Source organism: Diabrotica virgifera, chromosome 8, assembly GCF_917563875.1.
Source record: "Diabrotica virgifera virgifera chromosome 8, PGI_DIABVI_V3a".
NCBI lineage: Eukaryota > Metazoa > Arthropoda > Insecta > Coleoptera > Chrysomelidae > Diabrotica > Diabrotica virgifera.
The window spans coordinates 51,239,919-51,263,989 of NC_065450.1; the positions used below are offsets into that span (position 1 = coordinate 51,239,919).

Here is a 24,071-nt window from a genome sequence, read left to right on the forward strand (position 1 = left end):
ACTTGCGTGCAAAGTTACATAAATGTTGTTCTTTTCGTTTCAAAGATATTTGCTTGGTTCCATACTTTATCCCAACTCTGTATATTATTTGTTTTTACGGTAACCGTCTATAGTCCTGTAGCCAGGGGGGTATAATGACCTCGTTTATTCAGATGGACTTATGAAGAAGTTTTTATGTCTTTTGACCCGTTGAACAGGAGTTTCTTGGGTAACAGTTGATCCGGATGTCGATAATATTGTTATAAACAAAGAACTTGAGGAATTACATAACAGCGATTTTTCGCAGAACAAAACATATTTTTGTATTTTTGGGTCATTCTAAGCAAAGTATGTTCTTACAAGTTTTTTCGTAGGCTATTAAACGCGGTTGAACTTTCAAAAAATCGAAAAATTGCAATTTTTGAACCCGAATAACTTTTGATTAAAAAACTAAAATAACAATTCTGCTTAACTCACTTGAAAGTTCAAGTCAAATTATACCGGCTTTGATTATTTGCATTGCTAAAAATTAATTTTTTTTTATTGTTAAATAAATCTATAAACACATAGTGCTTGAGTGATGTTTTCAATGTATCTCTCATTTAAAATCAAACGAGTAGGCGCGCCTACAAACAGGCAATTTCTACGTAGCATTCATTAAAACGCATGCATTGGGCACAGGAAACACTATGTGTTTATAGCTTTGTTTGACAATAAAAAATTAATATTTAGCAATGCAAATAATCAAAACCGGTATAATTTGACTTGAACTTTCAAGTGCGTTAAGCAGAATTACCATTTTATTTTTTAGTCAAAAGTTATTCGGGTTCAAAAATTGCAATTTTTCGATTTTTTGAAAGTTCAACCGCGTTTATCTCGTCAACTATGTATCCTACGAAAAAACTTGTAAGAATATTTTTTGCTAAGAATGACCCACGAAATACAAAAAAATGTTTTGTTTTGCGAAAAATCGCTGTTATGTAATTCCTCAAGTTCTTTGTTTATAACAATCTTATCGACATCCGAAACAACTGTTACCCAAGAAATTCGTGTTCTACGGGTCAAAATACATTAAAAAAACTTAGGTAAGTTCATCTGAATAAAGGAGGCCGTTGTACCCCCCTGGCGACAGCACTTCTACTTAAACTGATACTTTTTTAAATGTGGAATCATCACAACAGAAAATTTTAAGAATTATATATGGACACACTGTATAGATACGATCACTCAATAATAAGAAGCCTGTGTTTACAATTGTTTTATCCTTAAGTACTTATTCTTTAACAATTAACAAAGCACCGCTAATTTCCCAGTAAAATTCTTTCAACCATTTTAAAATTCCGTTTGTTTACTAACAGGTTTTTATGGAAATGCATTAGTTTTACCCAAAGGAGACTGCAAACGCTGTGAGTGTCATCTTCCAGGAACCGAAACGGACGTAAGAAGTGCCGAGTTATGTGACCAAACTACGGGAACTTGTCAATGTAAAAACCACGTTGTCGGAAGAAATTGCGACAAATGCGAAAATGGTTACTTCGATTTGCATAGCGGGAATGGATGCCAAAGCTGCAATTGCGATTTGGTCGGGTCGGTGAATCAGACGTGTGATGCTATTTCTGGACGGTGTTACTGTAGACCAGGCGTAACTGGGTAATAATAATTTTTTCAATCTTATATCATAAATATTTATCATTTTGGCGAATGGATTTAGTGTCCGCAGTCATATAAATAAACAACAAACAAAATCATAAATATTTTAAAATATACCTATCTACTCTTACACCAGTCAATGAGAGCAAAAACAGGATATTACCTCCGAATTCTATCCTACTGCATGGATTTTAATGAAATTTTGGGAATAGCCTTTACTTTTCTCCTAATTCGAAGTCTACGCTATTGGCTCCGTGCAAAACTTATAAAAATGTAAATAATATTATTATATCATGTGTATATTGCCACAATATGCCATGTGCCGTGCCACAAAGATTCAAGCAACAGCCACCATGAGCAGGTCGGTCGATTTTGCTTTGACACTTTGTTAACGCTCGGAGCGAATACCGATGTGCGCTTTTATCTTGGGGGTGGCTCCCACACCTTGGAAAAATTTTTGGCCAAATAACCACGGAAACGGCTAGAGAACCCAATTCTAAGCAAAAAGGCTTTATAGTTTTTTTTTTTGAAAACTCAACATTTTTTGAGTTATTCGTGGTTGAAAATTTGCTATTTTCAACTTTTTTGTAGCTTATGAAAAATCAAAGAGGTTCATTTCTTCATAAATCTTCTAGTTATGATACAAAAAGAGATATGGTAGGTGAAAAGAGATTTTTTTGGTGCATGCTCAAATCGATGTGTTCAACGTAAAATAACAGAGGCCCCCGCAGCATGAATCTTGCGGGGGGGGCCGATATATCAAGGGCCCCATCTTGTCGTCTAATATATGTAAAAATGTGTTATTGATATATTATTTTACGCATGTAACGTTTTTAAACAGTACCTGGACATCTTCAAAAACTTCCCTCGATTCGATTTAGCAAACAATGCAGAAAAACTTCCTCTAAAAACGCGATCGGTGACTAAGTGGTCATCCAGATTTCAAACTGAGCTTGTTGTAAAGCAGAACTACATGTGAATTTTAAAAACACTGTCTAAAATAATATTAACTAGGTACCACAGATCGTGAGTAGAGAATGACAACTAATAATTTAAAAATAAAATGGAACAGTTTGAATTTGCCTTCCCATCTATTATACAAAATAAAGTAGTACTTTTACATAACTGTAAAGAATTTTTATCAAATCTTTAAGGAAAAACTATACTTACGTCATTTTTATAAGATTCCAAAGATTTTGCCACTAATTGTGGCTTTCTCTGTACTTTTAAAATGAAAATGTTTTGGAGTTAAGAAGCATATTTTGATGAATTATTATTATATAATCAACGCATCTCAAACCCTGAAGGAACATAATATTATATATTATTATAGAGTAGGCGTGTTTCTCGTAAATCTCGATGTAGTCATTGAACAAATTCAAGCTGGATTTATGAGTATGTACAAAGTGAACAACGATTTTAAAGTCTTAGATCCTAGAAGTGGATATCTTTTCAAATCGGATCTAGAAGTTTTTGCATAAGCCAGTAAATTAGTTGCTGCGTACCCGTCAGACGTCAGTTTAAGTGATGAGTTTTTGGAGCAACTGCAATTTTTCAGAAAATCATTAAGGACATAATTGGAATCGGCGAGCTCTATTTATGATGCAACCAAAATGATTCTTATAGATTTTCATTGCACAAGTGCTTGCATACCAGAAGTGTGTCATGCGTAGGTACATCTTGTTTTCAACTTTACCCATCACGATCGCTAGTTCGGAGAGATCTTTTTCTAAACTTAAGTTAATAAAACCATATCGATTCGTAGTACTATGTTAGAAGCACGGTTATCATCTATTCTTCACGGATATATTTGCTGATAGTAGTGCACGAAGAAAATTGTTTATCTCATAGAATAATACTATGTAATAATGTAATCATTTAGAGAGTGTAGGCGCAAAATTTGGGACAGATGCCTTTTAAATACATGCATTTATTTCGAATCCTGAGAAAACTAATAAATATTTTTGAAAAGTTTAAACGCAGAATGAAAGATTACATTATTACCGAAGGCTGAAAGTCCCTTAGAATAAACAAAAAGTTTCTTTTGAATGAAATATTTGAAATTAAAAATCATACTAAATATTCTTTTTTTTTTCACACCTGTAACTTTTCAGGGACTTTCGGCCCTCGGTAATAATGTAATCTTTCATTCTGCGTTTCAATTTTTCAAAAATACTTAGTAGTTTTCTCAGGATTCGAAAAAATGAATGCATTTAAAAAGCATTGGCACGAAATTTTGCGCCTACGCTCTTAATTTTTGATCTATTTTATTCTATACCAATAAAGATAAAAAATAAAAGTTGTTATAAACAGTACGTGCATACACTAACACATATACGTTTTTGTTACAAAAGCCGCATTTAGTAATTTTTTAAATGGGGCCCCATTTCCAATTCTGCCCCGACGGAGTTTGTTACGCCACTGCAGAGAAATGGTCGATTTTAAGGGTATAATGCTATCAATATCTTTTATAGTGCTTGAAAAGACCTTTAAAATGAGTACTGTTAAATAAATGTCGATTACATTCAAACTAAGCGAGATATAGTGCAAAAAAATTGATGGCTAATTTATTTTAAGATAAAATGCAAAGTACATTTAACCCCTCATCCACCAGATTTAAATACATCATTTTATTTCTACAATACCTTTTACTATAGTGTTATTTCTATGTTCAAGAAGTTGGACGGGTTTAACTGAATGGTTTTTGAAAAAAATAAGAGCAAATTATAGAGCGCATTTTTAAAGTTTCTTAAAAATCTTCCTTTTTCTCATGTAACTAGAAAATTATAAAGAGATACAGTAATTAAAAACAAAACAAAATTTTTATCTGAAAAACCCTACATTTTTGTTCTGTATCTATTTTTCATATCTCTTATCCTTTTCGAATTACATGGACAAAAAGGAAGATTTTTAAGAAAATTTAAAAATGCCTTCTATAATTTGATATTATTTTTTTCAAAAACCATTCATTTAAAACCGTCCAAGTTTTTAAACATAGAAATAACACTCTAATAAAAGGAAAATAGAAGTAGGTTGAATATTATAGATTCTATAATAAAAGGTATTGTAGAAGGAAAATGATGCATTTAGATTCTGGTGGATGAGGGGTTAAAAATATACTTCTCATTTATCCTTAAAATATATTAGTAATCGACATTTAACAGTACTCGTTTTAGAGGTCTTTTCAATCACTATAAAAGGTATTCGTAGCATTATATCCCTAAAATCGACTATTTCTCTGTTATTTTAAGTTGAATACACCGATTTGAGCATGTACCAAAAAAAATTTTCCGGTCCTTACATATGGATGTCAAACATGGACGTTCACAAAAGCGAATATGGACAGAATTGCGAAAACACAAAGAGCAATGGAAAAACAAATGATCAACATAAGACCGTCAGATAGAAAAAGGAATTCCTGGGTAAGAAATATCACAAAAGTTAAAGATGCTATTCGTCAAACAGCTAAACTAAAATGGAAATTCGCCGGTCATACTATTAGACAACAAGACGAAAGATGGAATAAAATTATTACAGAGTGGAGACCATGGATATACAAACGAATGAGAGGGAGACCACAGATGAGATGGGTAGATGACCTAAAACACCAAGCCGACTCAAAATAAATGCACTTGGCTCAGGATAGAGAAAGATGGAGGAGGCCTATGTCCAATATTGAATGTCGCAACGCTGATAGATAGATATAGAAAGATATAATAAATGGGTCTAAAACGTAGAGTTTATGACAAATGTATCTTGCCTATAACTACATATAGACTGAAGACCATGGCCTTTACAAAGAAAACCTTAGAGCAGCTCAGTACAACCCAAAAAACAATGGAGAGGGTCATGCTAGGGATTAGTTTGAGAGACAGGATTCTAAATATCGACATTCGTGAAAAAAACAAAGATTAAGGCGGGTTGACATTACTAGTGAATAACGAACGTGGCTCGCGCTTACGTATTTTGCCTGTGCTATTGTTAGATATTTTATTATCTATTTTCAAACTCGAGCAGTACATTTGTATATATGCATTTCATAAATACGTAAGGTACACAAAAACGTAAGCAGCCAAATACCCTGTATAATGTCAACGGAAACATAATAACAGAAATAGAAGAACAGTTGAAGACATGGAAAAACTATGTTGAAGAACTCTTTGCAGATGATTGACAACAATCTGAACTAAGTAACATACAAGGAGACGAAGGTCCAGAAATAACGGAAGAGGAAGTAATGTACGCACTAAAAAGAATGAAAAACGGTAAAGCCCCAGGTCCAGATGAAATACCAACGGAAATCCTTAAACTGATAGAAGAAGACTCGATCCACATTTTAGTTGAACTTTTCAATAGCATTTATACATCAGGAAAAATACCACAAGAATGGCTTTTATCCACCTTTGTTATTATACCAAAAAAGATGAATGTCAAACAATGTAGTGATTACCGTACAATCAGTTTGATGAGCCATGTACTGAAAATATTCCTGAAAATTATACACACTAGAGTACACAGAAAACTGGAAATGGACATCAATAATACCCAGTTTGGATTCCGAAATGGACTCGGAATAAGAGAGGCGTTGTTTGCACTGAACGTTATGTCTCAAATATGTCTTGACATAAATCAAGATGTATTCATGTGTTTCATAGATTATAACAAGGCCTTTGATAAAGTGCGGCATGATCATCTAATCAGACTCCTGGCAGAAAAGAATTTAGATAAACGAGACATCCGACTAATAGCAAATATGTACTACAATCAGAAAGCAGTAGTGAGTAGAGAATAATAGCACTAAAGAAATTGAAATAAAGCGAGGTGTGAGACAAGGGTGTATACTGTCACCAACCCTGTTTAATCTCTATTCCGAAGACGTAATGAATAGAACCCTCTCTGAGCAATCCATAGGTATTAAAATAAATGGTGTTAGATTAAACAATCTGAGATTTGCCGACGACACCGTTCTGATCGCAGAAACACTTGAAGAGCTACAGACATTGGTGAATAAGATAGCAGACTGCAGCGAAGAATATGGACTATCTTTGAACATAAAGAAAACTAAATTTATGGTAATATCGAAATCAACACAAAATGTCCAAAATTTATATTTGCACAATGAAATTATCGATCTAGTTAGCAAATACAAAAATATTTAGGCACTTTTATAAATGAAGACAACGATAGCTCAGCAGAAATCAAAATAAGAATAGAAAAAGCCAGATCCATATTCACTAAAATGAAGAGAGTGTTCTGTGGAAGAGATTTGAGCCTTGAAATGAAACTTCGCCTGATGAGATGTTACGTACTTTCTGTGCTGTTCTACGGAATGGAGTCGTGGACGCTGAAAAAGATTGATACCAAAAAATTAGAGGCATTTGAACTGTGGATGTATCGCAGAATCTTGAGAATATAATGGACGGAGAAAGTCACAAACGTCGAGGTCTTGAGAAGAATGAATAAAGAAAAGGAAGTCATATTTACGATCAAAAAACGAAAACTGCAATACTTAGGACACATTACAAGAGGCGAAAGATATGAACTGCTTCGAATAATTATGCAAGGGAAGATAGCAGGAAAAAGGTTCATAGGAAGAAGACGAAACTCCTGGCTTAAGAATCTACGGGAATGGTATAGCTGTAGCAACAACGAATTGTTTCGGTCAGCAGTTTCGAAAATACGTATAGCCCTGATGATCGCCAACCTTCGAAACGAAGATGGCACTTGAAGAAGAATTGCATAAATACAAATGTACTGCTCGAGTTTGAAAATAGATCATAAAATATCTAACAATAGCGCGGGCAAAATACGTAAGCGTGAGCCACGTTCGTTATTCATTAGTAATGTCAACCTGCCTTATCTGATGTCGCAGAACGTATAGCAAGGCTCAAGTGGCAATGGGTCGGACATGTTGCCTGAGATAATCCCGAAAAATAAACACGGAGAATAACAAACTGGGGACCAACAGAGAACAGGCGAGGAGTAGACAGACCGTAGAATAGGTGGACAGATGATTTCAAATAAGTCGCGAGCAAGCAGTGGATGAGAATTGCCAAGAGTAGAAATCGATGAAAGCAAATGGTAGAGGCCTATATCCAGCAGTAGACGAACACAGGTTGAAGAAGAAGAAGAATATTTTGTATTTACGTCTTCACTTGTCGTTTGTCTGCCAGTGAATAATAGAGTGATATTTGACCCCAAAGCCACACGGTGGATATTTTGAAAATATGTCTAGTTCAGGGTTGTTTGTTATTGTATATCACTAAAATCACATCCTAGGATTTTAGTAACCTAGTAGTAAGTAGCCTAGTTTTAGTAATAAGATTAAAATTAAAAAGAATTTTTGTTTTTATTTTAGGTTGAGGTGTGATCGTTGCGAAACCAAGCATTATGGATTTTCTACAGAAGGTTGTAAAAGATGTGAATGTGATCCTCTTGGGTCGGTAGATTTACAATGTGACGATACCGGCCAATGTTTTTGTTTTGACAACGTTGATGGTAAAAAATGTGACAGATGTAAAGAAAACAAATATGACCGCCAGAGAGGTTGTATCGACTGTCCTGAATGTTACAATTTGGTACAAAATTCATTAGACACTCACACAGACAAATTAGACCAGTTGGAACAAATTTTAGATGATATTGAAAATCAACCAACAGTCATACCAGATGAAGAATTTCCAGATAATTTAAATAAAGTGAAAGATCAAATTGCCGATTTACATAAAAATGTTACGCAAACTTTTGGAGATCAAAGTTCTGTGTTACAATTAAAAGAAATTGAAGAAGACACTGAGGAATTGCATAAGAGTGTCTCAGATATACAAGAAACTTTAGATACCATAAAAAATAATAATTTGTTCACTACAAATAGTTTAAATCATATTGATGATTTGTTAAATGAAGCTAGTGAAAAAATGGAGGAGATTGAGGGTGACATCGTGTTAAGAGGTAAGACATCGAATGAAAATGAAAATGAAGAAATCTTTAGATCTTCGGATCTAAAACTTCAAACTGTTTTAATCAGATGTCGCTTTTTCTTCTTCTTCTTAAAGTGCCCTCTCCCCAATGGAGGTTGGCTACTACAGTTGCAAACTCTTCTGTGTCTTCAGCTGTTCTTATTAAATTTGGCTCTGTCCATTGTGGGATGTTTCTGAGACACGATAGTATTTTCCTTCCTAGTACTCTCTTTCTCTCGATTTTTCCTTTCACTGTAAGTTGAGCACATTGGTATTTATTATATCTGAGTATGTACGTGGCCTATACTCCGTCTACCCAACAGACGGAGTAATCACGTGAATAAATCACAATATTTCTTCAAAATACCTTAACGCACGGCCTTCTACACAATACCGATAACAAGGTATTCGGTAATTGGTGTTATCGGTATTGTGTACAAGGCCGTGTGTTAAGGTATTTTGAAGAAATATTATCATTTATTCACTTGATTACTCCGTCTGTTCGGTAGACGGAGTATAGGTATGATTTTTTCTAACTTTAACTGTGTTGAAAAGTTCTCTTTCCTTGCCTATTCTATGCAGCACTTCTTCGTTTGAAGTATTCGATGTCCATGAAATTTTACTACTACGCCAAGGCATTTGACCGTTGCCAGCACCAGAAGATGGTCACCGCCCTACAAAGAGTAGGATTAGATGAGAAGGACATTCGGATCATCATGAATTTATACTGGAACCAGCGTGCTCAAGTCAAGGTCGAAGACCAGTTGACCGACCAAGTGAAGATCATGCGAGGAGTAAGGCAGGGTTGTGTGCTCTCGTCGACTCTTTTCAATATATACTCTGAGGAAATTTTTACTGAAGCCCTCACAAACCTAGAGATGGGAATCCGAGTGAACGGTGAATACATCAATAATATCCGCTACGCCGATGACACAGTATTACTAGCAACCAGCCTAAATGGTCTACAGGCCTTACTAGACCGTGTGAGAACTGTTAGCGTGACATACGGACTGAACCTTAATATTAAGAAAACTAAATGCATGGTTGTCAGCCGTGTAAATTTAGATCCCGGGGCACTAATGGCAGATAACGAAGAGATCCAGAGAGTCGACAGATTCACTTACCTCGGAACTCACAATGGGACCACGCTCAAGAGATTAGATCCAGAATTGAAATGGCACGGTCTACATTTATCAAGATGAGATCCTTGCTGTGCTGCAGTGATCTCAGTTTGGGAACCAAGATCCGGATAGTGAGGTGCTACGTTCTTCCAGTGCTACTGTATGGAGTTGAAGCCTGGACACTGACGCAAGCCACTGAAAAGCGGATTGAAGCCTTCGAGATGTGGATCTACAGGAGGATACTAAAAATATCTTATGTGGACCATGTCACCAACATTGAGGTCCTACAGCGCATGACAAAAGAAAAAGAAGTGCTTAATTTAGTAAAACAACGTAAGCTTGAGTACCTTGGCCACGTGATGCGGAACGAAGAAAAATATCGAGTTCTTCAACTCGTCATGCAGGGCAAAGTATTTGGCAGGAGAGGACCGGGACGCCGTCGTATCTCGTGGTTGAAAAACCTCCGACAATGGTTTGGGATAACCTCCGCGGAGCTATTTCGCAGAGCAGTCAACAAAACAATGATAGCCTTGATGATCGCCAATATCCGAACCGGATAAGGCACTGAAGAAGAAGAAGATGATGAAATTTTGAGGATTCTCCGGTAGATCCACATTTCAAAGACCTCCAATTTATTTACGGTTAATGTTTTAAGGGTCCATGTCTCAACTGCATAGAGAAAACTTGACCAGACGTAGCATTTTGATAAACGTAGTCGAATTTTGAGTTTTATTCGAGAATCACAAATTTTCTGGCCTGTTCTATTCTCGATCTTATTTCTAGATCAGGATTTAGACTACTATCGATCCAACATCCCAGGTACTTAAATTGATTGACCTGTTCTAAAATGTGCCCATTTATTGTGCAAGGTTGAGGTGCGTTTTGGTTTTTTCTAATTGACATCACTTTGGTTTTTTTAATATTTATTTTCATACCAAATTGCTCACAGGTCGAGTTGGTCTTGTCGATGAGTCGTTCTGGACCCAAGTCGGAATCCGCAATCAACACCGTATCCTCGGCCTATCTGATGCTGTTGATATTTATGCCATTCACCTTGACATTACCCTTGGAATCCTCCAGTGCCTTTTTAAATAGAAACTCGAAGTAAAGATTAAACAGCAGAGGCGACAGAACACATCCTTGTCTAACTTCCCTCCTAATTTCTAGTTCTGCGGATGTAGAACATTCGATCCTAACTCTGGCGTTTGGTTTTCGTAATTTGATGTGTTTTCCATTTAAACCGACTTCTTGCAGACGTTCTAACCTCGTAGGTCGTGTCTTACTCTATCAAATTCTTTTTAGAAGTCTTTAAAGCATATAAATATATATTTCTATGTATAAACATTTTCAATTTCTTTGCAACACGAAAATGCAGCAGCTGCATAATACTCTGGTCAAATCGGAGAGTGCAGGAAGAGTCTATATCGGTTTGGGAGGTTCTTTCCTCCTCATCAGTAGTCCCATATCCTCTTCTCTCCGATTTCTCCAGGTATCATACTTTGGGCTCTTCCGAATTGCAAAGAACGAAATGCCGCGGATGAACTAGAGCCATCTACCGAAAAACAAAATAAGTTATCAATCGAAGTAGCACAGATAACGACAATAAATATCGTTCCCATACCACCAGATTGACAACAGGTGGAATACTTTCTTTGGTTACAACCTCCCGAGATTTTCAAAAATTATAAATCATACAGGATGCCGAGGAAATTAAGATGAGAGAATTTTGAATAATTCACAACCCATCTGCTCAGCATGGTAAAAGTTTCCAACACGAAAGATTCCTTAGTACTCAAGCAGATGGGTTGTGAATTATTTAAAATTCTCTCATCTTAATTTCCTCGGCATCCTGTATGATTTATAATTTTTGAAAATCTCAGGAGGTTGTAACCAAAGAAAGTATTTCACCTGTTCTCAATCTGGTGGTATGGGAACGATATTTATTGTCGCTTTCTGTGCTACTTCGATTGATAACTTATTTTATATATATATATATATATATATATATAATTCCACATTCTCTATTTCATTTGTTTGATTTCGTACGAGTGGTCGTTAAACCAGTACCTGTGGATCTTTTGATCACTGAGTGTGTTTCAAAGATCTACATCTTTTGTTTTTTCATAAACATTATCTTACTTACTCTAAAGTAATTAGGGAATTAAAACTTGAGACTGTCATTTTCAGGTTGGGCGTAGATTTACGCTCCTGTTATGTCTATGTCTCGGATGTTGTTTTTTGATGGAATGTGTCTAAAGATATTCAACCTCTCATCTTTACCGACGAGCCCACGGAGGTTGAAGAGGGCGAAACACATTTCTAAGAACTGGTGTTTGGATCTTTGATTCTATTCGAAAAATTTTTCCCAGCCAGAAATAGTGGATGTGTGAGTTATTCGTAAGGGGATTTTTCCACATTCTCTATTTCATTTGTTTGATTTCGTACGAGTGGTCGTTAAACCAGTACCTGTGGATCTTTTGATCACTGAGTGTGTTTCAAAGATCTACATCTTTTGTTTTTTCATAAACATTATCTTACTTACTCTAAAGTAATTAGGGAATTAAAACTTGAGACTGTCATTTTCAGGTTGGGCGTAGATTTACGCTCCTGTTATGTCTATGTCTCGGATGTTGTTTTTTGATGGAATGTGTCTAAAGATATTCAACCTCTCATCTTTACCGACGAGCCCACGGAGGTTGAAGAGGGCGAAACACATTTCTAAGAACTGGTGTTTGGATCTTTGATTCTATTCGAAAAATTTTTCCCAGCCAGAAATAGTGGATGTGTGAGTTATTCGTAAGGGGATTTTTCCACATTCTCTATTTCATTTGTTTGATTTCGTACGAGTGGTCGTTAAACCAGTACCTGTGGATCTTTTGATCACTGAGTGTGTTTCAAAGATCTACATCTTTTGTTTTTTCATAAACATTATCTTACTTACTCTAAAGTAATTAGGGAATTAAAACTTGAGACTGTCATTTTCAGGTTGGGCGTAGATTTACGCTCCTGTTATGTCTATGTCTCGGATGTTGTTTTTTGATGGAATGTGTCTAAAGATATTCAACCTCTCATCTTTACCGACGAGCCCACGGAGGTTGAAGAGGGCGAAACACATTTCTAAGAACTGGTGTTTGGATCTTTGATTCTATTCGAAAAATTTTTCCCAGCCAGAAATAGTGGATGTGTGAGTTATTCGTAAGGGGATTTTTCCACATTCTCTATTTCATTTGTTTGATTTCGTACGAGTGGTCGTTAAACCAGTACCTGTGGATCTTTTGATCACTGAGTGTGTTTCAAAGATCTACATCTTTTGTTTTTTCATAAACATTATCTTACTTACTCTAAAGTAATTAGGGAATTAAAACTTGAGACTGTCATTTTCAGGTTGGGCGTAGATTTACGCTCCTGTTATGTCTATGTCTCGGATGTTGTTTTTTGATGGAATGTGTCTAAAGATATTCAACCTCTCATCTTTACCGACGAGCCCACGGAGGTTGAAGAGGGCGAAACACATTTCTAAGAACTGGTGTTTGGATCTTTGATTCTATTCGAAAAATTTTTCCCAGCCAGAAATAGTGGATGTGTGAGTTATTCGTAAGGGGATTTTTCCACATTCTCTATTTCATTTGTTTGATATATATATATATATATATATATATATATATATATATATATATATATTTCTGTTGGTCGTAGTACACTGGGGTGCAAAATTAACCGGACACCTTAAAAATGGGTCATTTTTGATGTCTCGAACTTCCTAAACCTGTAGTCCGATTTAAGTGATTTTTCAATATGTTATAGCCTTATTCGTTAACAATATCGCTGTAATCATGTTGTTACTAAACGGGTAAATTTTCATTGTATACCGGGTGCACCAATGACACTGTGTTTTTTTCTCAAACTTCGCATCACCCTGTGGAATATTCTATCATTTATAAGATACTGTAATTAAAACCCAACTATAGAGTCATGTTTTCTTAACATTCTGTTTTTTTATTCATTCGCTTATGTTGGACCATAAAAAAGTTACGTACAGTCGGAAAAATGAAAGAATACCCATGAACGGACATATAACACATGCTGTATTTTCCTGTCACCGTGTCACACAAAAAATTGTACATGTAATAATCATTATTACATGTACTTGCACTGGACAAGTTTCTTTGTGACACGGTGACAGGAAAATACAGCGTGTTTTATATGTTCGTTCATGGGTATCCTTTCATTTTTCCGACTGTACTTTAACAATTACCCATGTTTTTCATGAATAGAGGGTATTTTTAAACAAGTGTGGCAAACCTCAAGGTGTAATTCTACATGAAAAAATAATGACAGTTTGCTTTATAAACCTATGTCCGAAAATGCTTCGTTTCTGAGAGAGAGGGTGTTGAAATTTTTCTTACAAACTAACGATTTATTTATTGCTTTAAAACCGCTTGAGATATGCAAATGAAATTTTGTGGGTTTTAAGACGTAGTTATTGTACATTTTTTGACATACAAGTAAGAATTTAATATTCACCATTGGCGCGCATACGGGTAATATGAGCGGTTATATTACCCGTATGCGCGCCAATGGTGAATATTAAATGCTTAGTTGTATGTCAAAAAATGTGCAATAACTACGTCTTAAAACCGACCAAATTTCATTTGCATATCTCAACCGGTTTTAAAGCAATAAATAAATCGTCATTTTGTAATAAAAAATTTAACACGCCCTATCTCGGAAACAAAGCATTTTCGGACATACCATTTATAAAGCAAACTCTAATTATTTTTTATTCAGAATTTCCCCTTAAAGTTGGCCATACTTATTTAAAACACCCTGTATTGATGAAAAACATGGCTAGTTGTTAAAGTACCTAACTTTTTTATGGTCCAATGTAAGCGAATGAATCAAAAAACAAAATCTTGAGAAAACATGAGGCTTTGGAATTTAATTTCAGTATTTTATAAATGCTAGGTTTACAGGGTGAGGCGAACTTTTAGAAAAAAACACAGTTTGATTGGTACACTCGGTATATAATGAGAATTTAACTGTTTAGCAACAATACTATTACAGCGATATTGTTAAAGAATAAGACTATAATATACTAAAAAAATCACTTAAATCGGACAACAGGTTTAGGAAATTCCAGACATCAAAAATGACCCATTTTTAAGGTGTCCGGTTAATTTTGCATCCCAGTCTATTTTTGGGCGAGAACTAGTAAACTGAAGAGGGCTTTCACGTTCTCATGCCGGCTCTGAATCCAAATCGATTGTCTCCGATGATTATTTCGCACTTTCTATAGATTCGACTATGTACGACTTTTAATAGGACTTTTATTGCATGACTCGTAAGGATTATCACACGGAACTCGTTGCAGTGTTTTGGGTTTGGTTTTTTTTTGTAGTGGGATCAATATTGACTCTAGCCAGTCTTGGAGTATTTTGCATTTTTCCTGTATCATAAATGCGATTGAATAAAAGGATAAATATTTCGATATTTTCTTCGCTGATTAATTTTAACGTTTCTGGGTATATACCATCTGGACCTGGGCTTTATTGTTTTGAGTTGATCTACAGTACCTGAAAGCAAAGTAAGTGTATAATTTTGCTCAAAGAGACAGCTCATTTTCTTTTTGATTCAGAGCAGACCATAGATGCTCTTTGCAGAGTCCTAAGAGCACTTAACCCAGATAGCACAAGTACGTTTTATGGACATCCAATGGACGTACATCTGTGTACATTGGAACGTCCAATGGACGTCCCGCTAAGGTACAATGGACATCCGATGGACGTCCAACGAACGTCCAGAGTTCACAAAATTGGACGTCCATAGAACGTCCGCTACAAACGTACAGTGTACGTTGTTGAAGCTTTCAGTGTACATCTTATGTACATTCAATGTACATCTTATGGACATTTTTGTTGGGCACTTTTCAGAAAGCAATCTAGTGTCCATAATTTTTTGAATACATACATAGCAAAAAGCCTTTAGGTATCGGAAATAGTTCCTATAATACGAAACTTATACTTACTTTAAAATATTACACAAGATACATTTTTAATTTCTCTTTATTATAACTTTATTATATATACTTTATTATAGGAACTTCATTAATGCAGGACTGCACTTGCACGATAAACAGCAAACACAAGATATCACAGGATGTATTATATTGTATGTAATAACTTAATAAAGACAAAATTCAGATAACGGCGCCCTATGAAAGCATGCACATTAAAAAGAGGTTTATTTTATTTCTGTTCTCTTCCTTCCAAACATTATTTCTTACAACTTTAGAGTCAGTACGGTTGTATATTGCAAGCGGGTTTGCCATTCTGTGAATTATCATAAATAAATCCTCCTTCAGTATTCGACAACAATTAACAGCGATAATCCCCTAAAAGTACCTGCCTAATACTACCTTTTACGACCGATAGCGTGAAGAGCGACAACGTTGTCAAGAAGATTCTCATTTAGTTTGGCGGGAAATTTAATAGTTACAAAATGCACATTTAAGATTTAAGTTGGTAGCGTCTAATTATTGTAAGTTCTATAATTACCGATGCGCGGCGATGTAGCTCCGTTATTCTGAAAAAGTTTACCATCGTTTTATCATCATCTTATATTATATAGGTTTAATTAAAATAATTTTAGTGGTTCAGTGTTTTAATCCAATGATGAAAAAATATGTGACTACATTTATTAGAAGCTTCTTGTATTCTACTATTAATATTGCTTTGATTAAAACAAGAAGCTATATATAATTACTCTTAATAATAGTCGCGTTTTGTGTAAAATCTCCATGGACCACAAATGGATGTCCAATGTACGTTGAAATCAAACGTCCAATGGACGTCGCGTAATGGACGTACATAGTACGTCCAGTTTTGGTCCATGGACGTTTGTACTTTAAATGTACGTTATATGGACGTCCATCGGACGTTGTGTGCTATATGGGAAGATGATGATGGTCACATCTGAAATGAAATGAAATGAAATATAAGTTGTCTTTTCTATTAGTTTTACTCCTATCTGAGTACAGGGAACCAAGATTTGTTAGAATTTTGCCTACATGAATAGACAGGTAGTGGAATGCAATTTTAGATTCCCCCTAGTCTACTTCTAATTTATCGTTCGTTTGCTTTGCAAGTTTTAGAAAGCACGAATTTGGATTGTTTACCAGAAATTGGTTCCAGTAGAAGTCTTTAGACCATGGATCTAAAAGTTCTAACTGTTTTAGGTAAGACGTCGTTAAAAGAAGCGCAAGAGAGAGCTACTATTGCTGGTGATCATTCCGAAAAGATGACCACTATTTCCCAAGATGCTAGAGATTTGGCTCAAAACTTAGAACAACATGCTACTAACATAAAAAATGCAGCTGAAAAGGCAAAAATTGATTCCACAGAAGCATACAAACTTGTGAAAAATGCAGTAGGAAAACAAGCACACCTTATGGAATTGATCAGGTAAGTCTATATGAATTTCTTTTCTTTTTTTGTTAGATGGGCAACGTACTTAGTCCAGAAAGTAAGAAAATATGTAAAAATAAAAAAATATGTACTTATAATTAAATTTAGTGTAACATTGAAATATTTAAAGGGAAACACGAAAAGAAATGACAGTACCTACAACAGAAAATAAAATGAAATACAGTGAATTTATCAGAGGTAAGAAATTTGTAAATTCACCATATCACAAAAATACCTAAGGATACAAGAACTTACACTATTTTACAAAGTGATAAACGAACTGACAGTAAAGAGCTATGAGTGGACAAGAAAATAAAATGCAATATGTACCTATATTAGACTTTCAGCCGTTAAGTGAAAGAATGTGATATCTAATACATCCAAGTTTATTTTAATAATTATGGTCAATGTTTCCATGACTAATTAAGTTTAAAGGGTTTTTACCCAAATATTTTCATTTTGGTGGTTAGCATGTCAGCTGATAAAACTCAAATGCTTTAATATTCACTGCTAAAACTTGACAAGATGAGTTATCAAGTTATTGTTTAATCGAAATAATCGTAAAATGCGACATACACTGAGTGCTACAACTAGCTAACTCTAGTTATCTAGTTGTAGCTCGTGTTTTTCTGAAACCGTTGAGCCTACCACGTAATTGCTAATTGTTCGGTTGATGTTAATGAAAAAATTCGAGAATTGCAGATATGGCAACTTCCATGGCGGAGGCCGAATTTTCACCAAAATCATGTTTGAAATATTAGTTTTGTTAAAAAGTTCACTTAGATGCAACTTGGCATGATATGCGACATTACCAAATAATGTTATCATTATGGTACCTAGTGCTAAAAGTTGATAACTTTACTTTTTCATGTTTTTTTTCCATATTGTAAAACAAATATTGGAATATGATATGCATCATATTCCTAAATTGATCAGTAGCCAAAAAGTTAAGGAACAGTATTTTAGAGCTGCAGAGTGAATTCCATATTTAACAACATCGTGGTAGATCTTTAAAATCTTTAAACCCGTTTATCTCAGAACTACCAATTTCGAGTTATCAAGTTATAGTATTAAGGCGACGATATGATCTAATCAAAAAATTATTAATATGTCTTATTTTATTTTTTAGGTATTTAAAAGTCGAATTGGAGAAAACAGAACAACAATTATACGCCTCGAAAGAGTGGACCAAGGAGGTCAGCGAGAAAGCTCATACCGTAAAGAAGAATGCTTTAACTTTATTCACGGAAGTTGAAAATCTTAATATACCAAAGTTAAACATCGAAGACTTCAAACAGAAGTCAGATGAATTGAAGCAGAAAGCAATTTTGTATAGAGCTAGATCTGGCATTGTTTTTAAGGAAAGCGAAGATTTGAAAAAAGATGTTGAAAAACAAATTAAGTTGGGAATGGATCTAATACAGCAAGCTATTGATCAACAGGAGGAACTGAATGATCTAAGGAATGATTTGGTTTTATACGAAAGTCAAGAAAAAATCGTCATTAACCTTTGGAATGAAATATGGAGTAATGCTGAGAATAATTATAAATTATTAAAAGGTATGTGAACAGTGTTTGAAATATCATAAATTTACATCATAATCATATCTAAAGTATAATAACAATAATTTAAATAATAATTACATAAATGCCACAAATAAATAGCTTCAAAACAATATTAATAATTGATCCTACTGCATTAATTTACTTAATATCTTCACTGTAAGTAGGGAATAGATCAAGAAACAAAGTCTACCCTATATCCTATGGCGCTTTTATCTCGGGGGTGGAAAATTTTTTGGTAAACTAGCCACGGAAGTAGCTAAATTACCTAATTCTAAGCAAAAACTGTTCTATATTTTTTTTAACTCAATACTTTTTGAGTGGAGACATGGAGAAAAAGGAAAATGTTTATAGTCTAGTAAAATAAAATTACACTACATGTAAATCAAAATGTAAATTCGTACAGGTTGAAACAAATTTTATATCAAAGTTTAGGTGGGTACAACAGATATTTTCAAGAAAGTATCCAAATCATACAAGGGGATCATTGTTTAAATAATTAAAAGGGGACATTGTTGCAAAAAATTACTTTTTTAGCTGCTGAGGTCATTTAATTACTAATGAAGGTCTATAGGATTGTTTTCTGCAAAGTTGAAGGGTAAATCTTTCACATAAGACTTACTAAATTAAATTTGACCCCCCATTTATTTAAATAATTATACATAAATCTTTAAAAACAAATTTGCAAAAAATTATTTTTAGCGTTTTAAATAAGCACTAAAGAATAGTTATGAGTATTAATAAAAAAAAATTGGTCCAAAAATAGTTAATATTTTTTGAGATATTGAATTTGTTTATTAAATGTTACTCTATTTTCAATTGCAAAAACGCGGTTGTTGCCAAAGAAATATTCACCTGTATTAAATCTTATTATTTTTATTTTTATGTATATTTTCGATAAATGTATTGATCAATTCAAATTTAAATTAAACTTCCCCCTAAAATGGCATTTGAAAATTATTCAAATTTGTTTATAATTGGTTTTTTTAATAACGTCGTAGGGATTAAATATTTTGAAATACCGTTTCGATAATTGGGTTCCTGGGAACTTTTCACTAATTAACAAATTTTTGTTTTCTTTTTTCCTCTTCTTTTTTTTTCTCCGAGTTATATTACTACGGGCCCTTTTTGGGTTAAGTTTGATTAAGAATGTCGAATCTCTAAGTTGTAGATTCTAGACCTAAAAATATTAAGATTAGTCTAAAATCACTTAAATAAAATGTGGCTACTTATTGAGTTACAGGGTGTTTTATTTAAAAATTTAAAAATTATTTTTACCAAGAACTTTCAAACTATTTGACGTATCCTTATCATACTTGGCAGAAAGTGTGGGTACTGTACAGTCTGCTTAATTGTGATAAATAAAAGTTTCTAGCTACCACCAGAGGCGTACGACATGGGATAGTTAATGGTTGACCCTTCCCAAATTCTACGCCACTGAGGGAATTACTATTTTAGCCAAATTTTTCGATTCTCCAATACTTTCTATGTAAATAATGTACTCTTTACTGGTAACGATTAAGTCATTAGTTTTCGAGATATTGGACGTTAAAAATGAAACGGCATAGTTATTTTGATTCATTCATTCATTCATTTTAAACTTCCAATATACCTCAAACTGATGACTTTATCGATACCTAGAAAGTTATTTACATACAAAGTATTGGAGAATCGAAAAATTTCGCTAAAATAGTAATTCACTCAGTGGCGTAGAATTTGGGAAGGGTCAATCATTCACTATCCCCTGTCGTACGCCTCTGGCACTAGCTAGAAACGTTTATTAATCATAATTTATTAATAGGGTGAATAATAGCCACACTTTTTGCCAAGTATGATAAGGAAACGTCAAATAGTTTTAAAGTACTTGGTAACAAAATTTTTTAAATTTTTAAATAAAACACCCCGTAACTCAGTAAGTAGCCACATTTTATTAAAGAGATTTTAGTTAAATCTTAATATTTTCAGGTCTAGAATCTACAACTCAGGGATTAGACATTCTTAATAAAATTTAACCCTAAAAGGGCCCGTAGTAATATAACTCCAAGAAAAAAAAAGAAGAAGAAAGACGACAAGAAAATTTTGTTAATTAGTAAAAAATTCCCAGGAACCCAATTATCGAAACGGCATTTCAAAATACTTAATCCCCGCGACGGTATTAAAAAAACAAATTATAAACAAATTTGAATAATTTTCAAATGCCCTTTTAGGGGGGAGTTTATTTGAAATTTGAATATACCGATACATTTATCGAAAATATACATAAAAATAAAAATAATGAGATCTTAAACATGTGAAAATTTCTTTGGCAACCACCGCGTTTTTTGCAATTGAAAATATAGTAACATTTAATAAACAAATTCAATATCTCAAAAAATATTAAATATTTTTCGAATATTTTTTTTTGTTAATACTGGTAACATAGCGCAACTTATTCTGTAAAATAAGATATTTTATAGTGCTTATTTAAAACGCTAAAAATAATTTTTGCAAATTTGTTTTTTTATATACAATTATTTAAATAAATAGGGGGTCAAATTTAATTTAGTAAGCCTTATGTGAAAGATTTACCCTTCAACTTTGCAGAAAAAAATCCCATAGACCTCCATTAATAAGTGAATTTTTAATTATTTAAACAATGATCCCTTATATGATTTGGATACTTTCTTGAAAATATCTTTTGTACCCACCTAAACTGTGATATAAAATTTGTTTAACCTGTACGAATTTACATTTTGACTTTTTTTTATTTTATTAGGCTATTAAGAAAATTTAAAAATACGCTCTATAATTTGATCTTATTTTGTTCAAAAAGCATGCATTTGAAACCCGTACAACTTTTTGAACATAGAAATGACACTATAGAGAGGTATTTTAGAAGTAATACGAAGCATTTAAATCTGGTGGATGAGGGGTTAAGTAATATACTTCGCATTTTATCTTAAAATAAATTAGTCATCAATATTTTTTGTACCATATCTCGCTTAGTTTGAATATAATCGACATTTAACAGTGCTCGTTTTAAAGATTTTTCAAGCACTACAAAATATATTTGTAGCATTATACCCTTAAAATCGACCATTTCTCTATTATTTTTTAGTTGAACACACCGATTTAAGCATGCACCAAAAAAAAATCTATTTTCACGTAGGTACCATAGCACATTTTGTATTGTAACTAGAAGATTTATGAAGAAACGAATCTCTATAATTTGTCATAAGCTACAAAATATTTTATATAGGTATTCGCAAAAAAACGACCGAAAAGGTGACATTTTTAAATGAAAATGGCAAATTTTCAACCACGAATAACTCAAAAAGTATTGAGTTATTCGTAAAGCAAAAATGTTTGCTTAGAATTACGTTCTCTTGCCACTTCCGTAGTTATTTTGACAAAACAATTTTCCACTCCCGAGAAAGGGTGGGAACCACCCCCAAGATAAAAGCGCACATTGACATTTGAATTAGGAGATAAGTAGAGGTTATTCCCAAATGTTCATTAAAATCCTTGTATCTACTTATGGTCTGTTTTTTAACCAAGAGGAGTAATTCAAATTTACCGAGCCGTAATTCTTGTTTGTAATTGGCCCAACCTCAGGCAAGTTTACACTGTTACGAAATTTTGACACTAATGACATTTATAAAATTTTGACACTTCTGTCATCTTATAGAATTAAGTTATATTGACGATTTTTTGTGTTTTTTGCGTTATTCCTTTCATTTTTAGATTTTTAGTCTACTTTTATATCAAAAACAGTTGTTTTTAGAACTCTTTGGCGACGTATTAGTATAATATAATATGTATGGATTATCGTCGAAAGCCGATATGATCAACCAAAAAGAAGATGTATTTGGTGATATTTCTAGCCACTTTCTTGGGTGTGAATCTGTCTTTTCAGTTTACTCCTCTTGGTTTAAAAATAAACTATAGTAGGATAGAATTCGGAGGTATTATCCTGTTTTTGTTCTCATTGACTAGCGTACTTATCTACCTAGCCGTAAGCCCTATCTTTCAATTAAAAGCATAGGCAATGGTTTTTCCGAAGACCTAAATGCATGCAACATTTTATATAGCAAAAAAGGATAGAAACCGACTCGATACGAGTCGGCTTCGTTCAAAGCGATTAGAGTAGACTGCGGACTTTTGTACTTTTACACTGAAAGTGGGAAGTTCGAAGACACATTCGTTTACCTTTCTGATTATGAATTTGTATTCTACCCGGACGTCTGATGAGGTAGGGCATGCCGAAATATGTAACATCCTATTGATACTGATTCCATTCCATTCTGTTGGTATTTCTTTAGAGTTGTAAATGTTGTTGAGATTCTTTGTAATCATTGCTATTAATTCGTTGTCCCTAATTAAACCATTCATTTACGATATATCTAAATAAATATAGACGCCAAAATTTTACCATATATTTTTTTTATTTCTTCTGTTCCAGAATTTGACACACAAACGAAAAAAAGCAAAGAAGACGCTGAAGCTGCTTTAAAATCTGTAAAAAATGTAGAAAGCATAATTGATGACGTCTTTAAACAAATGAAATCGTACGACAAAGAGCTAGACCAAGCTAAAAATAATGCCGATGTGGCATTAGAAAAAGCACAACAGGCAAACGTGTTAGCTAAAAATGCTTCTGTAAAAGCTTGTGAAATCAAGCATGAATCAGAACTACTTTATAAAAACTCCACAGCTTTGGTAGAGGAAGCTGGGCTCATGTTTGATAGAGTCCAAAATACAGAAGGAGAATTGAAAATATTGGTTCAAAAAACGAAAAGCAATACGAGTTTAATAAACGAAGTAAAGGAAAAAGTAAGTAGGATGAAAAATTACCATCAAAATGTTTGCTGTAAACTGTATACCGATCTTTTATTTTTTACAAATAATAATTACAAATAATAATAATAATAATAATTAATATTATATTATACAAAACTTGTATCAAGTGAGGTGGCTTCTTATCCAATCATGCTCCTTGCCTACTAAATTGACTTACTATTTTCCTACATTCATCCTTGTTTGGTACTCTTTCTTCCCAACCAATAATTGTCTCAGTTCTGAGATCTTCCTCTACGCTGTCAAACCATCTTTGTCTGGTCTGGGTCTTCCTTTCCTTCTTTTCGTGATTGGACTTCCTTTTAGGATCATCTTTGGCATCCTTTTTCTTTCCATTCTCATCACGTATCCCACCCATCTCATTATCTGTGCCTTTATGAAACAACTGATGCTTACTTCGTTATACAATTCCACTAGCTCCCTGTTTGTCGCACCCAATCTTTCACCGTGTTTTTGCCTACATATATAGCTCTGACTATTTTCCTTTCCTATCTTTCCAA

At 33.8% G+C, this 24,071-nt stretch overlaps 1 protein-coding gene across 6 annotated transcripts in view; it reads left to right on the forward strand.

Annotated features, from left to right (window-relative positions):
- The window catches only part of LOC126890664 (laminin subunit gamma-1-like), a 260,245-nt gene that overhangs the window by 227,029 nt on the left and 9,145 nt on the right, over positions 1-24,071 (forward strand). For all 6 annotated transcript variants that reach the window (XM_050659781.1, XM_050659784.1, XM_050659782.1 and 3 more), the window contains 5 exons: positions 1,338-1,629; positions 7,988-8,580; positions 16,944-17,169; positions 18,302-18,732; positions 23,177-23,547. In XM_050659781.1, coding sequence (XP_050515738.1) covers positions 1,338-1,629; positions 7,988-8,580; positions 16,944-17,169; positions 18,302-18,732; positions 23,177-23,547 — 1,913 coding nt within the window. The remainder of the gene's footprint in view (positions 1-1,337; positions 1,630-7,987; positions 8,581-16,943; positions 17,170-18,301; positions 18,733-23,176; positions 23,548-24,071) is intronic.